Raw genomic sequence first — 22,677 nt, forward strand, 5'->3', positions numbered from 1 at the left:
ATCACTTATAAGTACTTGAAGCAAGCTGTTAGAAACAGTGTAATTAGTTACTCCCAAGTTATTTTGACTGTAAGTTTTTAGTAGCGTGTTTGGCCACGGGTGACTACACACCAACGGTCTGCCTTTACCAGGCACATACCTTAGTCATTCACTGTAGCCCTCTAGTACTTTGTTTCCCCCACTGTGACCAAGTCAATCCAATACTTCTGTGCTTAAGAGCACACAGTAGAGGCCTGTGAATATGCTTTCACTTGAGAAATTTATGAAAATTACAACTTGGCACATTGACTCATCTGTAACTTTCATACTGACTGTAACACTGCTAAGACATGACTTACAGAAGAAACCTATCTAAACCTCTCCAACTTTTAAGAGTTAGTTTAAAACCCCACATTCCCTTCTTTTAAACCAATGCTTGCACCACTTAGAGTACATGCCAGGAGACTGCTTCAACGGTGTGATGCAGAGGCAATAGCTTTTAAACTTTGGACAACACCAGCAAATAAAATCACCAGAGCCTATTGTCTTTATTATCAAAGTTTATTACTGGGATCAGTTTCTATCTAGTAGGGAGTACCAGTCCCAGTGAGCTATGGTAATTCTCAGGAAACAGCTATTCTGCTCAATGGTTGTACTGGGGCTCTGTTAGGCATAGATCATCTTAAGTCAGTGGAAGAATGTGCCCAGAAGACCCGGACAGCAGAACTATCACTATAGAAAGTTCCAGTGCTATGTAACCTGTAGGCATCTCAGCTGATAGTGATGGTATGGGGATGAAAAGGGTTAAACCCATTTTCTACTATTTTTTTTTTTTTTTTTTTTTGAGACAGGGTTTCTCTGTGTAGCCCTGGCTGTCCTCGAACTCAGAAATCTGTCTGCCTCTGCCTCCCAAGTGCTGGGATTAAAGGCGTGCGCCACCATGCCCGGCTCATTTTCTACTCTTAAGATAACTGTCTTTTGTGTGGAAACCTAAACATAACATTTTTTAAGCTCTCAAGCAAGAAAAATAGAGTCTGGAAATAGGACAGTCAAAGGAAGAAAACAAACCCCAAACCTGAATGAGAACATGGAGAGGAACAGGGTTTAATTAGATGGCACTTGGGGATGACGAGATGGTACAGAGAAAGCTAAGAGGAAACAATGCCAATACACTGAGTTCTCAGGAGTCACGGTCATGTGTGCGGAACTCTGACAAACTGCGCAGGTTTATGACTGGTTACACAGTGAGAAAAGTGAAGGACAAACGGGAGCAGGAGTACCTGAGTAGAAACTGGGGAAGATGCCGAGAACGGCGTAGAGAATCCACAGGAGCCGAGTGGAGGAAGGAACTGTGATCACAGCAACCTGGTGGCCAGACTGAGTATTTGGAATGACGGAGCTAGCAATGGCTTTGCCTATGAGGTTCTGGTAGAATTTTTGTAGCACATACAGCTTTGAAGGAATGTTTTTCTTAGCAGCGGCCTTACATGGGAATGCAAATTACTACTGTAGAAGTTGTCAGTGACTCATTCCTACTCTTGTATGGTTGGAGTCTAACAGCAGCTGTGGCTTACGGCCCAAACCCTCCCATTGCCCTTTTGACAAAAATATTAAAGAAATTAACCAAGTCAGTGGGCCTTGTTCTGTGTAGACAGGAGAGAACTTAGTCTTCTGCAGGCAGCCCGAAAAGCAAAGGCTTGTGCACCAAGGGCTGCCTTATAGAGGACAACAGAAAAAATCGGGTCATTAAATAAGACCCTAGAAAGGTCTAGCTGCCAGACTGGAAAGGTATCTGCAACATCATTTATATTAAAGTCTTTATCTTGCATCCTAACCTAGTTTACCTACAGAAAAGCCGTCTTCTGCACCAAGCCAGTGTCCCACTTTGTTATTAACATCTCATTCCCTCAGTGAGGAGACATGGAAGTAGCAGGGGTACACGGGTGACTACACACCAACGGTGTGTCACAACACACCTTTACAAAAGCTTTCCTGTAGTCTTGGCCTGTGTGGAAACAGCTTCTACTGAAGTACCTGTGAAGGTACACACTCACACACACACACACTCTCACACTCGGTGTGAGACGGTGTTCTCCAGAAAACACCTTTGCTCGTTTGGGTTTATAGGCTTCTATACAGGCAGATGGAGACAGCTCCAAAGGAAGAAGCAGGGCACCAGGTTCCTTTTCTTGTCACTGACCATGAGGGTCCTAGACTTGGCAGACACTGACAGGACGTGGTAGATGGGACTGTCTGATAAGGTATTCACGCTGTCCCCACCTAGGATGCTCAGAGAGCCTCACTGCCCATTTTGGTCCCTCTGAAGCCATCTTCTTACAAGTTTTCCTCCCAACTGTTTACATCACAGTTCCATTTTCTGGAAAACAGAGAGAACCTAAGTAGGAATCAATCTGGATTTCTGGATGTCTTTTAACAAAATAGTATTCTATTCTGTAACAGGAGGCTTAATGCCCATGTCTTCTGAATCTTGTTCATGTCTGTTTCCATCACTTCCCCCAGAAGCTGTACAAAGATCGTAACAACTGGAAGAGCAGACGTGGAATGTACCTGTGTGCACAGCTGTGGCTTAGCATGGTTTTCTGCTTTTTCCTTTTCTGGCAGTGTTTGACTGGGTTCCTGGAGTGGTGAATTGCTTAGGAAATTGAAATGTTTTCTAACTTAGGTGAAAAGCAAGAATGTGAAAGGAGAAAACAACTCCAACTCAAAGTCTGCTATCCAACAGGGGCAGCGGAGGAGGGGTCAGCAGAAAGGGCGCCTGAATCCAAGGGAGCCTGTAAACAAACAGTAGGGGCATGTGGAGAACTATCCCCGAAGCCTAGGGCTCAGTGTCTGGGGTACGAGGACAGGAAGGTGGTGTATGCCACTAAGGAGCCTGCACTTACACAGCTCAAGGGGCGCGGGGATTTCTATTAGCATTTCACTTGCATGGTGGGGTTAGGTGGACAAGTAAAATGTAAACGAATTGACTTTTTCTTTTATAAAGGAAAGGTATGTTGATTTTAGGTTTTCTATTAAAGAGCTGGCCATTTTCCTGCTGTTTGCCTCCCATGTGCCCCTTACTCTGGTCCTTCTCCTGTTTGCTCAAAGTTTGTGTTTAGGGGCTCTGGGCCTTTGCTAGTGTGGGCTCTGATCACCTGCTTTCTTCCAAAGTTGCTCTTCTTCTGCACACCTCCCTCAACTCCCTATACATACACTTGATGATCTTAGGCTCTCAAACTGTATTCATTGTACTATTTCTGGTGCAGATTCATTTCATAAAAAAGATTTAATTTAATGTGTATATGTGTGAGCCTGCACCATATGTATGCAGGAGCTGGCAGAGGCCAGAAGAGGTCATCAGATGCCCTGGAACTGGAGTTACAGCTGGTTGTGAGCTGTTATACAGGTGCTGGAAACTAAATGCCAGTCCTCTGCAAGGATGAATGGTAAGCACTCCTAACTGCTGAGCCATCTCTCTAGCCCAAGGCTTCTCTTAATCACACAAACACTGCGTGTGTGTGTGTGCGCGCGTGTGTAAGTGTGCATGTAACTGCAGATGTCAAAGGAGGCTAAGAGGTCATTGGACTCTTGAAACTGGAGCTACAGGTGTCAAGCTGCAGGATGTGGGTGCTGGGAACCAAACTGCAAGAACAGCATGCTCTTAACTGCAAAGCCAGTTCTGCAGCCCTTCAAAGTTTCAATTTAAAGATATCTTCCTTCAGATACCTGCTGGCAACAGGAATTGACTGTAACGGCTCACCCCATATCTGAATTTCTATGAGACCAAGATTTTAAACTCTCAATATTCCCTAGACAAAACAAACAATACATATATATTATCATCTCCCTGGTGGGCATGGAGGTAATAATCTCCCTAGGACACAGAGCTGAGGCCTAGAGGTTACCATACTAAAGGCTGACTTCATTCTCTCCCTGGGCCAGGGTCCTACAGATCAGCAAAAGGCAGTGCAACTATGTTAAGTAATGTGGGCACACAGCCCTGCCCTGAAGGTCAGCATTTTAGAAGAAAGTTGTCTCTTCAACCTTTTTGTGAACTAAACAATGTCGAACTATGTTCTAGAGGCCCAAGAAACTTGGCAGTGCGACTGCTCTCATGTGAGGTGTTCTGACAGACAGTTCCTTGTTCATCTTACCATTATAAAAGCACTCCTGGATCCAGGCCATAAAACACAATGCAAATCTGTTTCTGACGGAGAAAGTGCTGAGGACCTGCCTGCCATCTACACTGTGGCACAGCAGGCTTATTTCAAGAGAACGTGAAAAGAACAAACTCAGGGCCAGACCAAAGGTAAGTGCTAGCCATGAGCAGGGCACCAGTGATGGTGCAGGATCTATGACTGACCAGTTTACCTGAGTCCTCTCAGTCACCCTCAGCCACACTTTCAGGACCACATTCTTTTGGCGGTTCTTTGGGCAACTCGCCCTCGATTTCCCAGAGGACGTCACCTTCTTCCTCTAAGTTGCTGGAGATGTGGCACTTTCTGAACCCCTGGACAATTGATTCACTTGAGATGCTGTTCCATGCAACCATGATCCACTCCAGGAAGAGGCCCAGGGGTGGCTTCTTAGCATTTCCAGTGGGGCTCAGTGCCAGGTTCCCAGCCAGAAGCCAGTTGGAATACTGGGCCCGAACGCTGTCGTTCAGTGGCTTGTAGACAACGACATCCAGCACCTGCAGCTGGGAGGTCAGGCCCCCTGGGATGATCACCATGTCTGTGTTCATGCTCTCCATGGAACTCTTCACAGAGTCAGTGGCATGGCACCGGAAGCCATTCAGGATCAGCATCCCTCGCTGTCTGGGCACAGCTCCAGTTCTCCGTCTCCACACAACTTCCAACCAGTCTTGCATCAAGTCCTCAGTCATCCATCCATAGCGGTGGCAGCGGATCTCCATGCCACTGGGAAACTTCCCAGGGGGGATGTATGTCCCCCTCAAAATGATGTACGGTGGTAACTTCCTCCCATCAGCCAAGACCCCCAGCATGGCTGTGATCCTCAATTTCTCCCTGCCTGGTGTCTTGACCAAGATGGGCTTTTCGCCCTGGTTGTCAACAGTCACTCTAGAGGGGACTTCTAAGCAGATGGGCGTCTCATCTGCATTGCCCATTTGGGCCACTTCATAGTCGTGTGTCCTGCGCAGAGCCAGCACGCTCTGCTGATAAGTGACGAGCTTTTCAGTCAGGTCCTCGGCCAGGTGCTGAGGGACCGGCACTTTATGCCTCAGAGACAGGTCATACCTTCTCATCATTCTTCGACACCAGCCCAGACTTGCCTTGAACCCTTTCTCTGGAATGTTCATTTCCTGGGCGATTTCAAGAGCTTTCAACTGCATTGCCTCCCTAGTGATGGGGTCCCCTTTGGCCTGCATGTATCTGACATACTCAGCCACTCGCTGGTCTACCAGAGCAAACCTTCCATTCTTGGGGCCTCGGAATGCCCGCCGCATGGCATGAGCATTTTGGAGCTGTGGCTTCACTTTGCGCCAGTCTCGAACATTTTTTTCCAACACCCCAAACTGCTTGGCAGCCTGACAGTTGTTGGTGCTCTCGGCGTACTCCACCACCATCAGCTTGAATCCTGCATCATAACTGCGGCGCATGCCACGACTGAACTGAAACTTGCTCGCCAAGTCGTCAGCTGAGAGGTCGTACCCGGGGAAGCCCATGGCCATATAGAAGGGGTAGCCCTCAGTCCACTCAGGCAGTTCAGTGATGTCCTGAGGCAGACGCAGGCCAAAGCTGTTGAAGTGCTGAGGTTGAGAAAAATGGGAGGTGGCATTCATTGGGCTTGCCCAATCTGGAGTCCTAAAGTCAGATTCTTCATTTTCTAGAAGACAAATAAGGAAGGGCAAAAATAATAACAATATGTAACATGGTTTATTCATAGATTTGGGGGGAGGTCATACTTTTAATTTTTGATCTGGAGCTCATCAGAAGTGAACCACAAGTTTAACAAATAACCAGCCTAAGTCCTTATCTATGTCCCATTAATACTGATCACCAAGCCTGTGTGTAGCAGAGGTCCTTTGCCCCTTTGCAGATAGAAGCAAAGAGGCCATAGATTTTATGGGATAGATGCAAGGTTGCCAAGAAGTGACAGAGGACTTTCAGTGTGATCTGAATACAGGTACTAAGCCTGTAGCAAATAATACTGGGGCCATGTTTGAATGAAGCAGTGTTTGTAAGTGAGCTTGGTGATGTAGTGACGTAGCCCTATAATCTCAGCTATTTGGGAGGCAGAGGCAGGGGGATCACAAATTCAATGCTGCTACACTAGGCAGTTTAGTGAGGCTCTGTCTCAAAAATATAAAGTAAAAGCTGGGCTAGAGCTTGCTTAGCATGTACATGGCCCTGGGTTCTGTCCCCACTACTATACCATCAGCATCATTCAGTTTTTGTGGATGGGAAGCCAAATGTACCCATACTACTACCCAATACTATAGAAATCTGGATGCACCATGTGCTGGCCGAGCCACAGCCCTTGAACAAAAAACCAAACAAATAAAAAAAGCGACCACCACCAACCCCACAACCCAAACAACAACCCAAACAAAACAAAGCAAAGCTCAAGCCTACAACAAAGCCTGTGTCAGCATGACTACAGTGAAGATGAGCCTGTTTCATCATACACTTCCATTTGGACATTGGTCACAGGAAGCATGGCTTACTGCATCTTGAAAATGTAAAGGCCAGCAGCCACAGAACACAGTATTCTATGCCATGAACAAAAGGAGCTATCCATGCCCTTTGTTTAAGAGGCATTCTCAATTACAATGTAAAATGAAAAGAAAAGCATGCTGCAGACTCAGTGAAATACAGCATTTTAACCTCAACTAAAGAGAGAAGCAAATATATTTTGGTAGTTTCAAAGCTATGTCATACATACATATGTGTAAGTGTAAGCATGAGTGTGGAGATGGGTACATGTACACACATACTCTTTTTTGTTTCTGAGATAGTCTCATGTAGCTCAGGCTGGCCAAGAATGACCTTGAACTTCAGATCCTCAGGCCTCTACCTCCCAAGTGTTGGGATTAACTGTATTTTTCTAATTTCTAATTTCTTTTGATAAATTAGGTACTCCTTAGAAATAACACTCAAATGTGTACTATGGCTGTCACTGCCTTCCCTATCCAGAAAGGAACAGGAAGCCTAGGGTAAATCAATATACAAATGGGCTTTGTCCTTCCTCTCATTAGGTCTTTGTAGAGGCATGTGGCATGCTGCCAAAGTGGCCATGCTCGTTCAGGTGTGGACCAACCAAATGCTCTATCAACCCCAATTTGCTTTATCCACACACCAGGTTGCACATGAACCAATAATGAAGAAATGTAGGCCCAGAAGAAAGAGGACACCTAAATCCACACAATACTAAAAAGGGGAATCTTTACATCCCAAAGCCTACACATGATTTTTGTGCCTCACTCCTAAATACCTGACACAATACACAGGGAAACTGAAAACCCAGCTTGTTTCCCTTGGGTAGATGCTGAACTGGTTCACTCAGTACCTGCAAAGGTTACTCCCTGGAGCCGCCACTCATCAGAATTAGGACACTCCTCGTCACTTTCCAACCGATTGATCATATCTGGCTTGGGGAATGGGAATTCTGTTCATAGGAAATAAAGTAGGGAAACAGTTGTGTATTACTAGCCTGGCACAATGCTAAAGTAAGTACCACGTACCCTCCTACCACCCCACCTCCACTGTAGAAGATGGGGACAGAGTGTGGTGAGGTGATACTTAAGGACATAAAGGATGCAAAGCAAAGTCAGCCGGGGCTTTCTGGACCTCTGGATGGGAGCTGGTACTAGCAACAGCAAAATCAAGTGATTGGCAGCAAGGCGGTGGACACACCATGGAAACAATCAATATTCTGGAACTCAACCAAGCAAAACTGGGAAAATCTTCCAAATAGAAGAGGAGTGATGCCAGTGTGTGTGTGTGTGTGTGTGTGTGTGTGTGTGTGTGTGTGTGTGAGTGTGAGTGAAGTTGGGAAGTACTGTCAGGGTTATATCCCCAAGTGTCTGAGGTTGCTAAGTGTAGGGGGAGGTGTTTTCCTAATTGTGGTTTTTTTTTTGTTGTTTTGTTTTTTGTTTTTGTTTTTTGTTTTTTTGAGACAGGGTTTCTCTGTGTAGCCCTGGCTATTCTGGAACTCACTTTGTAGACCAGGCTGGCCTCGAACTCAGAAATCTGCCTGCCTCTGCCTCCCAAGTGCTGGGATTAAGGGGATGTGCCATCACTGCCCAGCTCTCTAATTGGTTCTTGATTGTGTCAATAAAAAAGGCAGAAGCCAACTGCTGGGTGAAGGGAAAAAGGTGGGACATCTGGGTTGCAGGAGCAAGTGAAGGGGATGCAGAGAGAAAGAGGATTCGGACCAGAGTGGATGGAGATGGCTGTAAGCTATAGACATGTAGTTCTCAGGGCAGAGGCCAAGGAGAATGGAAGGAGCTAGTTGTTAAGATTAGGGCAGGAAATTCTTTACCCAGTCATTGGGTTATCTGGCTAGTTTTAAAATAATAAAAACTGTCTAGTGTTTTCCATCTGCAGTGATAAGGTGGGCAGGAGGAGGAAGAGGGTGGCTAGTGCGGTATTGGCAGCTTGGTGAAGTTAGCTGTAAGGGGCCGTTGGAGTGTAGACAGTAGCTCCTGGATTCCCTGGGGTTGGGGGATGGTTGAAATTGAGTTGGAAGTAGGGGAACCAGGAGAGGGCTGAGGCAACAGGCAAGGATTTTAAAATTACACGCAACAGAACAAAGTTTTCCTTTCCAAGATTCAACAGAAGACAGGCTTAGATCCATGGTGATATTTTGAAGACTTATTCCCTCCCTCCCTCCCTCCCTCCCTCCCTCCCTCCCTCCCTCCCTCCCTCCTAATGGGAATACTTGGGCCAAATGAGAACTGTTCTAAGAGGTAACATGAGTTTTCAAACAGAAGTACATCATCTGTATTTCATATCCAAATCAAAACCTGGAAATTAGGTTGACATAGGCTTGGCCCGGGGGGGGGGGATCCCACTCAGAGGAGGAGATTGGATATAGCAGAGAAGACAGACACTGATAAATTTCTCTGAGTTCGGAGAGTCCCAGAGACAAAGGACAACAAAGCATTACCCAGGGACAGGACAGTCTCATAATTCATCCTCATGACTTCCCGGTAGAGGGCTTTTTGTTGCTCTGTCAGAACTTCCCACTCCTCGTCCGAGAAATATATGGCCACCTCATCAAATAGAGCTGGTACCTGGAACATGAACAGCGCTTTCTTAATGACTTCGTGTACATGTACACAGCCTTCATGCTCACAGGTCACTTCAGGGCTCTCACCCAGGGGGAGCGCTCTGTCTATATGCTCATTGCTCTTGGAGACAAGAGCCCTCTGGTGTCCCACCACTATAACAGCTGCCACCATCATGCTGGGGGACCCTGGGCATCATCAGGTACTGACTGCATGAGATGTGTTCACAGTTCTCCTGGGATTTCAAAGTCATCCACACCCCACATAAGTATCCCCACAAAGATATCTATCTTCTACACCTCCCTATCCCAGCCAGAGACCCTCAGCCCAGAGGGTGGGGCTGGATTTCAAGCTGAATAGGATTATTGCTTTCCATGGCATCTTTGTGGGTCACCAGACCTCCTCTCAGTGAGTCAACCTTTTTTACTGTTGTTTCAAGGCCAAAGCTGTTCTGAGGAGAAACACGGGAAGGCGCCTACCTTCCCTTCCAATCTACAGAAGCATGAGTAGCAGAGAAGGCCCAATTCAAGCTTCACTCATGGAATGAAATTGCAGCAATATGGTGGGCTTTTATGCCAAGAGGAGACTCCTTGCTCCTCTCCCATTTGCCCATCTTTCCTCTTCCCTTTCTGGGTAACAAAAGGAGGGCGTACCTTCCTAGCTAAGGATGGCCAGCAACCAAAATCTTTTGTTTTTCCAACTGATTTGCTTTTCTTTCTATTGCATTCTCCTTTGTGGTCATTAAAATTTCTACTCCAAAGCTCATATTTAGGGTTAAGAAATCATTAATGAATTTGTTTCAGGCTTTCCACTTTGCATTCTCTCCTTTAAACTTATCCCTCAAAGCTGTTATCTTGGACCAGGATGATCATACTGTCTCTCCTTAGCTTAGAAAATCAGTGTATATATGGCCTACAGCCTTGTCAACAGTCAAGCTGTCAATCACAAACACACCCTGGCCTTTCCTTAGCAACTAGGCCTACTTAGTATAGAAGGAGTAAGTACTATCTTCTATATAGGGAACACAAACTGGGCAAGGCCCTCTAACTGCTGCCTGATTTCCCTCATTAATCTCACAGAAGAGCAAAGTTAGCAAGTGTTGGGGGCAGGGGCTCAAAGGAGTCTCATTTCTAGGCAAAAGACACACAAGGTGACAAGGTTGAGACAACAGCCAGCACTGTGTGAGCCCAAGGCTCTCACTAGTGAGGGGAAGAAAGCTTTTTTTCCTGAGTGATTCATCATCTTTTGCCTATGCATATATACCTCTGCTTACTTGGCTCCTTGGCCCATGAGGCCCTCTTCTTTTACACCCAACCTATCTTCAAGACTACCCTACTCTGCGGGCCTTGAGCACACCAATATGGCACCATGGTGCCCTGTGCTCAGCACTCTGGCGCCTTGTCACACTGGGTGTTGTGTTTGACTTCTCTGCTCTCACTTCAATCTGATGTTGCTGCGAACAGCCTTCACTGTATCTTTCCTTAAGCCTCGGATGCTTCCTCCAGCTCAGCGCATCTCAACCTTCTTGACATGGTGACTTTTTATATAGTCCCCATGTTGTGGTGACCTCCAACCATAAAATCTTTTGTTGGTCTTAATAACTGTCTTTTTGCTTCTGTTTGAGTTGTACTGTAAATATCGAATATGCAGGATGTGATCTGTTACTCTTGTTATGACCCACAGAGTGAGAACTAATGAGACAGCTGGTAGATACAAATCACTCATTACAGAATGAATGACTGAGGCAGACATATTACCTCCGGATCTCTCTTTTTTTTTTACTTGGAACAATTTCAAAGAATTACAAGTTTTATCTGTCAAGAAACCAAGTCAATTCTCTGAAGTAAGAGTGAACAAAAAACAGTCTTCCTGTGTGGAAGAGTAGGAGGTAAAAACACCATGGTCCCTCCGTTTTCCTGGCCTCTTCCACAATCTGGATACCAGGCAGCTCAGAGAATTTGCAGCCTACTCTATTCCAAGATTTTAAACAACACTCTCTTTGACCTTTTTACTCCCTTACAAGTTCCAGATCTAGGCCATAACTATTTATAGGCCCCTTCTGTTTGCTGACAGAAGAATGCAGGCCTGGTTATACCAATCCCTACAGAGCAGGTAACACATTTTAGACCTGGAGGAATAGTGGCTGTGGGGAGTGGGGAGTTCTCTCCTAATTACCATATGGCTAGAGGATCTTCAGACAAGTCCATGTGAGGCTTAGGAAGCCTCCCCAGAGCCCCGTGAAGATGGGGCAAGACTCTGAGTCCTGCCAGCCAGGCCTTTTATGCTCCAAAGAAGCCTTTTATTAGGTCAAATGTAACGGAAGGTAAACAGGGCTGGCTTTAGGAAAGACTGAGAGGCCGGGCAGTCTGCAGTTCAAGCTTCAGGTAAGAACCTGCTCTTCCTGTCTTTCTTCTCTCACGTGACTGGGACTCATCAGAGAGGTGCTCACTCTCCCGGGAAGCTGGCATTCCAACACTTCTTCCAGCGGTACCTGTTCTGTGAAGAACTGCACAGGTTTACTAGATAGGAGGCAGCTGAGGGGAGTTGTGAGTCCCTGCTAGGTGAGGTGAGGTACTGTTCAGGGTATTTCCATTCATGTAAGCATTTTATCTCTCTGAATTACTTAAATAAGCTATGAATATGGGGACTGCTACAGAACTTTTATGGTTAAGGAAACTGTGGCTAAGTAACTTGGCTGAAGTCATACAGCTAGTCTGATTCTAAAGCTAGTGTTGTCTCAACAAGCCACATAGGCCAAGGTTACTGAAGAATTTAATCCTTCCAAGCTCTGCTAGACCTTTTATGTAGACTGAAGGGTTTAAAGTTTATTCCTTAAAGTTACTCAGGCCAGCTCTAACTACCAGGCGTAGCACACTGTGTGCCCTGGTCTACCTTTCTCTGTTGCCTGTCACACACTTAGGGTTCTAGCTTCAGGGGCAGCTCTTAACCCCGCCCACAGCCTCCCTCCCTCTGCCATGCCTTTGATCATACTGCTGTTCTCTTGACTGGAGTGCTAACTCTCCTTTCCCTTTGCTCATCCCACTCATTGCAAGGCTCAACTCAAAGTGGATTGCTCTTGTCTGCCGGAAGCTGTATTTCTACTCCACCTCCAGCACAGCCTGTATGTGAGTAGTCCTTACTACCTATTTATTGTCAAAATATGCATTTAAAACACATATTCTATTTTCCATTCTCCTAATTTAGTGCACTAGTAGATCTGTTTCAAGCACATGCTATTGACATTTCAGACCACTCAATTCCTTATTATACAGGCAGGGTACCTTCATCTGCACTGTAGCTCCTTGGAGATCCTTGGCTGAAATCGAAGATGCCAGGACTCCACATCTCAACCTCCACCGTGGGTCACAACAACTAAAAGAGTTGTCTCCGTATACTGCTAAACGCTCTAGAGTAGGGAGGGCACAACTGTCCACTGCTTAAGACCAGCCCTTCTCCAGGAAGTATACTGTCAGGCATGATTTTGCCTGTGAGAACATCCCGAGTTGACCTCCACAGTCCTGTTAGGCTTCTTTTGCTGTCTTGAGAGTCATGAGCCCCCTCATGAGACAGGGGGCAGCATGAAGGCAGGGATCTTGTCTTAACCCTGTGTAGTAACTATAGGTACACGGTAGACTTCCAAGAGGTAACAAATGCCCAAATCTTAGGCCTACCCCTCCAGCTGCCAGGCTCCCTCCTCCAGCCACTCTGCTCGTTTCTTTCTTTGCTGGGCAAGGCATGCTCTTCCCTTGGCTTTTCTCATTTGCTCAGCATAATCAAGATGTCTACTGTCAATGCTTCTCCGTACTTCTCCAGCCCATTTAGACATACTGGGTTGCTCAATTTAGCCTCAGAATCCAGGGTTTCTACTGCTTTGAGGTCTTCCTTCAAGCTAGGCAGGACTGACTCCTGCCTGAGTCAGAACTGAGGACATAGTGCACAAAGAACATGAACAGATAAATGCAACCGCTCCAGACCAGTGAGCCCAGAGTCCTGCAATTATTTATAATGCCACTATGAAACCTAACTCAGAAAGACTACTTTTGGGTACCCGAAGTTCCCTTCGGTAGGAGGAGCGGACCAGATAATTTGGAAGAAGGGTCTTTCTGGTTCTTTGCCTACAGCTCTGGGTTCTATGGTGAAAGGCTTCCCTCTCATGGGACACCAAGGATATTTTGTACTGATGCTACTGATAAATGTTTATATACAACAGAAAACTAAGCAATGCCAATTTATTGTTCATATTCAATTTCCATGTCTCTAGTAACACTGTAAATAAATGTATGTGTTAAATACGGTTGCACCTGTACCTGTGTAATCTGTGGAGCCTGGCACTTCCACTCACACCTAGGAGACATACACCTCTCATGCCAGCTCTATGACCTAAGTCTTCCATGAATTTGGTGCCTGTAATACATATGGTGCTATTGTCAGCACAGGGGAAACGGGTGCTGAAAGAGTGACAAGTTTCTGAGACCTGTAATCAGCCTTGCTGCCGGAAGCCCTGTCCTCTTACCACCTCCTCCATTATTTGTCTTCTGAAGCCACCAGGCTGTTTTCTCAGGAATGCAAACACAGGAGACTGGGCTATTCTTACTTCCCATGTCTGCTCTGGGAGGAAGACCCCCAAAGCAAACCTGGCTCTCAGGCTGGACTGCCCACACTTTACTTACCCACGCGCTTTCCGAGCAGATTTGTACTTTCTGCATATCTATGGGGCCATCCTCCAACTCCTGGATCTCAACCTCTTCCTCCTTTTGCTCTTCTTTCAGGGTCAAATTCAGAGGGTAGGCCCGGGACTCCATTTCTGCATTCAAGAGTTAGCAGACAAATCAGGTGTCAGTGGGAACTGGTCTGTGAGAGGGCAGCTCAGGCACACACACAAACAAACCTGTTTAGGTCAAAGCACTGTCTGCTTCCAGCTGGAAGGAAGGGGTTCCGAAAGGTGGCTTATTTAATTATTACAGAGGCTGAGGGCAGATAATGTACCTGGCTAACTTCAAATATTTAAAGAGCCCCCTGTGGCACGGAGACCAGAGAAGTTTTCACTGAGCCTCTGTGCAGAAGGGCAGAACTTAGAACAGTGGGTGAATATCCCAGGAAGAGGTTTCAAACAGCTCAGTGATGGGCAGAAATTCCCACTGCCAGGACCGCTTGAACACGCAAACAGGACCAGAGGAGGGCGGTGCTGCCGTGCTGATTTGCTACCATGTCAAAGTATCTCAGCCTAGATAGGAAATTTAAATAGTTAGCCCAAAATAGTTATCACCTGGATTTTCCAGATTCATAGGCGCTGTCCACAAGCCACTTCAGAAACGTAACACAGTCTTTCTGCCTCAAAGGACCTCCCAAAGCCAAGTCCATGACACAGAGAGGGGCGTGCCTGCGTGGCGGAGGCCAACCCAAACCTGGCCGGACTTCTCCTCGCCTCTGGGTCGCAAATGCTCTCTATTTGAAGCCTTCTCAGGCTGGTACAAAGAGGTTCCCCAGAAGAGACTGCGGGCAGCTGCTGGGTATGCAGAGAGTGTGCATCTAGTGAGCTCCATTTCCCGGGACTTCCCAACCAAGGATCTTCCCGGAGTTCAGAGTCAGCTTCTTCAATGTTTCTGGGGTGGGTGGCGACATGGGGAGGTAGGAACACTCGTGAGGTCACAGGAGTCCCGGGACCTGAACTTGGTCGCGGCCTGCGCCGGGCTGCGGGGGGGGGGGGGGAGGTGGGAGGGGCCGGCACGAAGGTGCTCGCCGCCGCCCCTGCCCGCTCCAGCCATCTTGCCCAACCCTCTCCCGCCACCCCCGCCCACCGCTAAGGTCCTCGGTCCACTTGCGGGGCGGGGACAACCCACGCCGCCCACCTCCCCGGCCGGCCCGCAACAAAGGCGGCGGCGGCGGCGACACTGCCACCGGCGGCCCCCGCCCCGCCGCGGCCCAGCCTCCTCCGCCGGCCTCGAGGACGAGCCGCCCCGACCCCGCGGCCCGCGCGCACTCACCCCGGCCGAGCGGGCGGCGTCGCCGCAAAGGGCGACGAGGGCTGTGGCCCGGCATTCACCGCGCCATCGTCTCCACCGCTCCCGCCGCCCCAGTGCGGCCCCTCGGGAGGGAGCGAGGACACGTGGTGGGAGGGGAGGGGTGGGCGGAGCCCAGGGTGTTAGGGGCGGGCTAGGGGCGGTGACGTCAGCAGGTCTCGGCGGCGCTTCCGGCGACGTCGGTGCTTCGAGCGGGGTTAGCCGCAAGCTAGCTCCCTTGCGGCCGCCGAGGTGGGCATTTGCTCGGAGGAACACCGGCAGCCTTTCCGCTCGGGCGTCCAGAAATGCTCTATGAGCGGAGGGGCGACCAGGCTCATCGTTCTTGTTCTGTCCAGAACGCTGATCCAAGCATACCGAAAAGCGAACTTGAAGATTTTTGTAGTATTGCCCTTTAACTCCCAAGCATGTAGTTTCCTGGACGTAGTAGGTGTGAAGAAGTTTTTTTCGAGTTGTTTGCCCACAGCTCGGTGGAGAATATAGCAACCATGTTCCAGGAGACCTCGAAAATCTTATTTCAGAAAAAGATTCTACAGTCGGAGATCTGTTTGGACCTTGTTTAAACAAACACCACACACACACACACACACACACACACACACACAGACACACACTTCATACTTATTGAAAATACTAAGAGATTGAGTTCAACTTGGAGGTTGGTGATTTATAGCTAAGGAGAGGGAGGGGTGTGGATGTCAGAGTGTGGATAATTACTAAGAGGAATTATCAAAGATTGAGGGATTCTTGCTAAACCCACTAAACTGGATTCTGGTTGAAAGCAGACCAGGGTGATCAGATATCAAGTGTGCTAAACTGACTTAGGATTCTTGCTTAAATAAGGCTGGGCAAGCAGAGGTGGGGGTGGGGAGCACGGCAGCAGAGGCAGCTCAGGAGAGGGTTCAAGAGCCTAACTGTGGTTAAGAAAAGAATCGTTTTTAAAAATCAAAATATTATTTTAAGTAATATGTGCATGCTTATGCCTGAAGGCTAGAGTCATGGGATACCACTATGTTGGAGTTATAGGTAGCTGTGAGCTGCCTGATGGGGTGCTGGAAACTAAGCTCTGATCCTCTTTAAGAGCAGTGCGCTTAACCCCCGAGCTGCCTTTACAGCCCCAGGAGAAGCTGTCGCTAAACATTTTACTTTAAATGTATTGCTTCTGTTCACATATGCGTGCACATGTGTGTGTAAGCACAAATGCCATGGCTTAGATGAGCTGTGCTTTTAATACATACAGTACAACACAGAAGACTCACTCTTGAAATGTTGTTATGGCTGACAAGAGCAAAGAGCAATGATGGCTTAATCACTGCACAGAGATTACTGATATATTGAAAGAGAAGGTTAGGATTCCTTTGTTGTTTTAATGGATAGCTCTTCTGATGTGTATATATATATATATATATATATATATATAAGAATCAGGAATGGTGGCTTAAATTAATTGATAATCTCATTTTTAACTTTGCTGAGGGAAATGGCAGTTTCCATTGGAAAAGTGAGAAGGTTGTCAGGAAGAGAGCAGAGGGTGCTGGGCCATATATATATATGGCTAGTCAGTGACCCATTTTAATCTTTAATTTTTTTTTCAGAAAAATTTGTGTGGATGAGAGTTTGTATGTATGTCATTGTTTGCCCTGGAGTGCTGTGATACAACACCATGACCAAAAACAACTTGGGGAGGAAAGGGTTTATTTCAGTTTAACAGTTGTAGTTCCTCATGAAGGCAAGTCAGGGCAGGAGCTCAAGGCAGGAACCCAGGGAAGGAACTGAAGCAGAGACCACAAAGAAGTGCTGCTTGCTGACTTGTTCCCTGTAGCTTGCTCAGCTTATTTTCTCATGCCACTTGGGACCACCTGCCAGGATGATACCACCCAGTAGGCTAGGCCCTCCCACATCAATCATTAATCAAGAACAATCTGAAGAAGGCGATTCCTCAATTGACATTTCTTCCTCCCAGATAGGTCTAAGTTCATGTTTAGTTGACAAAAGCCAACCAGCACCATGCATATAAGTACTTTATGTGCCCATGGAGGTCTGAAGATGGCATTGGATCTCCTGAAGCTGGAGGAACAGATGGTTGTGAACCTCCATGTGGTTATATCAGCATGGTTCTCAGAGACATGAAAGGCTTCCCAATAGACCACCCCACCCCACCAGGGTATGCTGTCCAGGGAGGCAGACCTTCCAGAGCCCGTAGTCAGTGACAGGTAAGATCCCAATAACCAGGGCAACCTAAGACAGGCATGGTTTTCTATGTTGGTCACCCCCCTGAGGTGGAGTCAACAAGGTCAGAGCACAGGACTTTGGCTTCTATTGAGCTGCCAACTTCTAAACCGAAAGGGGTCAGTATGTAGGAGGAGTAAGTCAGTGTGTTCTGATGAGCAGTCCACAATGGCCCAAGCGGGCTCAGCAAGTGTTTTCCCCATTCACTAACCCTGGAACCTGCCTGACACGCTGAGACACACAAAGACAGAGCATGTGACCAGGGCAACCAATCAGCTGGCGCCAACTATGAGGGATGAGCAGTTATGGACCAAGGGGACAGGGTCAGGGGTATAAAGGCACTTCTCATCTGGCTCCCAGAGTCTGCGTTGTTGGTTCTGTGCCTTTTTATCCCTGTATGCCCAAGGACAGTCCTGAGGGCAACATCTGGCCCTCTGTAAGAGCAACAAGTACTCTTAATTGCTGAGCCATCTCTGTAGCCCCCTTGAATTCTTATTTTGAAACCAGAGTCCCATGCTTTCAATGACTGTCAAGGGACCCAACAAAAGAGACTTAATGGCTAAGAATGCTTACTTTCATCTCAGAATGGGTCCAGGTACTTTACTGGAGCAATGCATGTCAGACATGAATATTCAAGTAGTTCTCTAAGTCCAGCCATACTGTCTGCTTGGCTTCCTTCAACTGCTAAAAAGAGGAGAATAGCTCAGGCTTTCCCTCAGTTCAATGATTTGGTTCTTAGTGCAGCTTTACCCAAATGGGGAGTGGCTGAAGCAAATCTCTGAGACAGTGCATGGCTGCAGTAAATTAATCGATGGCTTCGTGGATTTCTGCTGGAAGGTGCTTTATATATCAGCAGATAGATGTAACCAATATGTATCCTATGTAATCAACATAATAAATCTGTAATGATGCTGTTGGACTGATTTCGTCTTTACTCCTATTGAATTATAGGATCACCAAAACATAAGATTCCAAAAAGCAGGGCTGGAGAGATGGCTCAGTGCTTCAGAGCAAGTGTGAAGACAGGGAACAAGCTGGGCATGGTTCTGTTCAGTCCTGCAACACGAGCTTCAAGGAGAGAAGAGATGGGAAGACTACTGAGGCTCCCTGCCTTTCAGCCTTTGAGAGGGTGTAGTTTGGGGGTTGGTCTGCAGCTATGGCTACAATTACTAAATTATGAACACCCAAATCTGTTTGTCCCCCCAGACAAGAGAATTATCATAGTCCCTGGCCTTTGCTGTGTAAAACTTGCTCCCCAATTTAAAGTTAATTGGTTAATAAAAGGCTAGAGCCTATGACTGGGCAATAGAGAGAGAAAGGTGGGACTTGATTCAGTGAGGGGCCTCAAGAGAGACTAGGGGGAGGAGGAGAAAGGAATGGGAGAGGAGGAAGTCAACTGCAGGCAAAATGCTGTCCAAAATGGACAAACATGGACAAAGAAGTCAACTGCCACACTTGGCAAGGAACAGGTAGGCCAGCCCTTCACAATTCCTGCTCTACAGAAAAGTCTGTCAAATATTCTGGGTCAGAAGACTGATGATAGATATGTGATCCCGAGTTCTGCCTCTTTGTTGGTTACCAATACTCTGCTTAGGGAAAGCTGGACAAAGACCAGGATGGGAGTCTGCAGTCCATATTTCCCCTCAGGCATCAGACATCGCTGTGTGCCAGACTGAGGTTGATAAAATGTCTGCGATTGAGGCTCCACGGGTCTCTGATCTGACTAGGAATGCTGGGAGTGTTATGTCTCTTAAAAAGGAAATAATTCAAAAAAATTCAAGCCCGCACGGGGCAGGTAGCTGGGGTCTACTGTCCTGTGGTGGCTGCAGCAGCAGTGGTGGTGCTGGGATTGCCAGCAGCACTGTCAGCAGCCATGAGAAGAGCCTCTGTGGGTAACAAGAGCCTGGCTAAGCAGTCAGGTCCAAGGTGCAATGATGAATGCTTTGGGATAAAGAGCCTTTCCCCAAGTGTTGCAGCTCAGTAAAGACAGCCAGTCTTAGTTGATCCTTGATGAAATAACTTGTGCACTTTATCCCATGTGGTCAAAGACTGTATGAACCTTGGGGAGTGGGAGGGGATTTGGGGAGTGTAGGCTTTCTATTGGCTGAGGTTAAGATGTTGGTAGTGCTCTATTTGCATGGAGGGGGGAAGAATTCTAGATGATGCATTTTGTGACTGACTGCCAAGGGTCACCTCAGTAGGGTATTGTGTTCATGTGCTCCAGAGCAGGCAGAGACAGAGAAGAGGCAGCTCCACTCCTACAGCCTCAGATCTCTGAGATTCCTGGGGTTTGAGCATGCCCCACCTCATCAGTTTTTATGTCCATCTGGTAGTGCAGTCCACACGTCTGACATAGATGCTCTAAAAATTTAGAGGAACTCTGAGGGACTTTTCACGCAGGCAACTTTCTCTGTCATTCCTATAGTTTTGGAAGTTGCTTCCCAGCACCTCCTGCATACTCAGGCAATATTTATTCCTTCTCAAGGCTCTGATGTGGTTGAAGACTACATAGTTGTGGTCTTAAAATTAAGCTTAAACTGTTTAGGAAAAGATGTTTTTAGATCTAAGAAAATGTTTTAGGTTAGTAATACAAGTTATGATAGAAAACAATTTAGGTTACAAAACTCTGAACTCAGGGTTCTCTAGAGTCAGGGTTCTCTAGAGTCACAGAACTTATGGGTAGTCTCTATATAGTAAGGGAATTTACTGATGACTTTCAGTCTGTAGTCCAGCTCTCAACAATGGTCAGCAGCAACTGTGACCAAGGATGTAGCAGTTGCTCAGTTCCACAAGACAAGCAGTTGAAGGAGAGAATAAATCTTCCTTCTTCTAATGTCCTTATGTAGGTCTCCAGCAGAAGGTGTAGCCCAGAGTAAAGGTGTGTGTTACCATGCCTTAACTCCTAGGTGAGCTTGAACTCAGAGATCTCCCTGTCTTAATCTTCTGGAATTCATAGCCATTATCCCTCAAGATCTCCATGCCAAGATCCAGGTCAGAAACTTGTATCTTCCAGCCTCCAAATAAGGATCACTGGTGAGCCTTCCAATTCTGCATTGTAGCTCATTCCAGATATAGTCAAGTTGACAACCACGAATAGCTACTACAATAGGATAGGTAATAGAATAGTTTATTTAAAGTTGCCAAATGCAAATTGATTGGACTTTGTGAATATAAATCTTCCCTAATAGTTTTTATAATTGTTTAATTTTGTTCTTACTGTATGCCACTTATTATTTATTGTAAGAGAAAGAGCCTTTTTGTTTAGACAAAAGGGGCAAATGTTGGGGATTGGTCTTTTGATATCCATACAAATGCTAAATTCTGAACCCCAGATTTGGTTGCCCCAAACTAGAGAATTCTCAGATACACCAGCCTTTGTTGTATAAATCTTACTCCCCAATTTAAAGTCAATTGGTTAATAAAAGGCTAGAGCCTATGATTGGGCAATAGAGAGAGAAAGGCAGGACTTGAGGGTCCAATGAGGGGGTATCAGGAGAGATTGGGGAGGCGGGGCAGGGAGGAGAAAGGAGACAGAGAGAGGAGGAGGCTGCCATGAGAGGAAATGGAGCATGAGCACATGACCAGGAGAAGTCGACCCAGAGGATAGGCTGGTGGGACAGAAACAACCTGGGTGAGCCTCAGACAGCAAGTAACAAGGGACATATTCCTGAGATGTAAGTTACAAGCATTCACAGCCTGCCCAAGCTAGGCTACATCTTATAAATCAAATACCAAGAGTTTTGTGTTCAGCTGTAATAAATAATTCATTTACAGGGTAAAAAGGGTTAGGACACACACACACACACACACACACACACACACACACTGTCCATAGTCTTGGGGAAAAGGTGGGAAAGGCTAGGGAACACACCAGGAAGCATCTGTAACAGATCTCATTCTATACCCAGCGAATGGGAACGGCTCCTACAGACTTAGATACTGTGTTTCTTGGTGAAACTGTTTGGGAAGGATTAGTAGGTGTGGCTTCCCACCAGGACATTTGAAAAGTGGCCTGATCTATGACTTATGCTCTGTTACTATAAAACCTTCACAAAATTGTTACCATGTTGGAACATAGGATCTAGAGTGACCTAAATCTGTTTTCCCATGGCATAGTTACTCAAATTAAACTTCAGGGAAAAAACAAACAAACAAAAAAAAACCAAGAGTTGAGGCAAGAGTTGAATTTTTGTTTTGACACTATTGATATCCCACTGGCCAAACACTTCCGGGGGCAGGCTTGAAGTCAACATACACATAAATACATTCTGTCCCCATCAGACCATGGCAAAGGTGCCAACAAATAATACTGCCACAGGAAATTAAAAATTAAGACCAATAATTCAATTTGCAACATTATCTCTGAGTTATTTCATGCAAAAAATGTACCCATACTCCATCTAATATATCCCAAAGCCTCATCAAATCATAGCATTAATACAAAGTAAAGACATTAACAGCATTCATTAAGTTTACCTGACACATTTATGAATTAAGAAAGTGGCTTGGGACAGGATAACAGAAATAATTATTTCATTTGAAAAGTAAGGGATGGTAGACATTTAAATCATATTCATATCAGTTCTGAATCTTCAGTGGACAAATGTTGATGGATCGCCTTGCTCTGGAAGTATAGTGTGTCCCCTAGGCCCTGGTTCAGATCCATGATTTTTCAGTACTTAACTTTGTGTTCTGCAGGGTTCCATATCATCTCTCCTTAGCTCTTCTGCAGAGAGCACTGGGGAATGGGTTGCTATGGTGACAGGATGACCTCCTAGCCTGCTTCCTTCCTTCAGGAGTCAGAAGCTTGCAATTTCTTTTAAATATTGACTAAACGTCAATTTTAAATATGTCCTTTTATTTTGGTGAGTATGGGTATGTGAGCACTACCCACAGAGCCCAGAAGAGGGCTTTACATTAGTCTACTTTTTTTGGGGGGGGAGGGGGAATTATGTAGAAGGCTTTGGAACCCAGGTCCTTGAAAATGCTAGGCAAATGCTTTGGTATTGAACTATCTGGGATTGGGATTTCAGATAGTTGTGCACCACTCTGTGGGTGTGGGAACTTAACCCGGGTCCTCTAGAAGAGCATCCAGTGCTCTTAGCCCTGAGCCACCTCTCCAGCCCCTCAGTTTGTTTTTAAACCATGCTTGTAAAGCACTTTCTTTTCTGCCAAAGGTCTCTTTAAAATGTTTGAGTT

The 22,677-nt window shown here is 46.4% G+C and overlaps 1 protein-coding gene across 3 annotated transcripts; it reads right to left on the reverse strand.

Annotated features, from left to right (window-relative positions):
* Positions 1 to 792: 792 nt before the first annotated feature.
* Pogk (pogo transposable element derived with KRAB domain) lies at positions 793 to 15,328 on the reverse strand. 3 transcript variants are annotated; one of them, XM_029477750.2, is made up of 6 exons: positions 15,217 to 15,328; positions 13,903 to 14,036; positions 9,112 to 9,238; positions 7,510 to 7,608; positions 4,351 to 5,826; positions 793 to 2,356 (listed from the first exon to the last, which is right to left on the reverse strand). In XM_029477750.2, exons 1-5 carry the CDS (start codon positions 15,269 to 15,271, stop codon positions 4,361 to 4,363), a joined length of 1,881 nt encoding a protein of 626 aa, XP_029333610.1. In that variant the 5' UTR covers positions 15,272 to 15,328; the 3' UTR covers positions 793 to 2,356; positions 4,351 to 4,360. The 3 variants fall into 3 exon arrangements, with proteins under 3 accessions (XP_029333610.1, XP_021016911.1, XP_029333609.1); XM_021161252.3 differs by adding an exon at positions 14,499 to 14,835 and having other exon boundaries at positions 793 to 5,826; XM_029477749.2 differs by having other exon boundaries at positions 793 to 5,826.
* Between the last annotated feature and the right edge of the window lie 7,349 nt (positions 15,329 to 22,677).

Source organism: Mus caroli, unplaced genomic scaffold (genome assembly GCF_978045245.1).
Source record: "Mus caroli unplaced genomic scaffold, Mus_caroli_1 scaffold_1, whole genome shotgun sequence".
NCBI classification, from domain to species: Eukaryota; Metazoa; Chordata; class Mammalia; order Rodentia; family Muridae; genus Mus; species Mus caroli.

Coding starts and splice junctions, on each gene's coding strand:
- Pogk (XM_029477750.2), bottom strand. CDS start 15,271: ATGCCGGGCCACAGCCCTCGTCGCCCTTTGCGGCGACGCCGCCCGCTC. Junction 14,037..15,216: donor ACGCCGCCCGCTCGGCCGGG/GTGAGTGCGCGC, acceptor TCTTGAATGCAG/AAATGGAGTCCCGGGCCTAC. Junction 5,827..7,509: donor CCAGGGAGTAACCTTTGCAG/GTACTGAGTGAA, acceptor TTTGTCTTCTAG/AAAATGAAGAATCTGACTTT.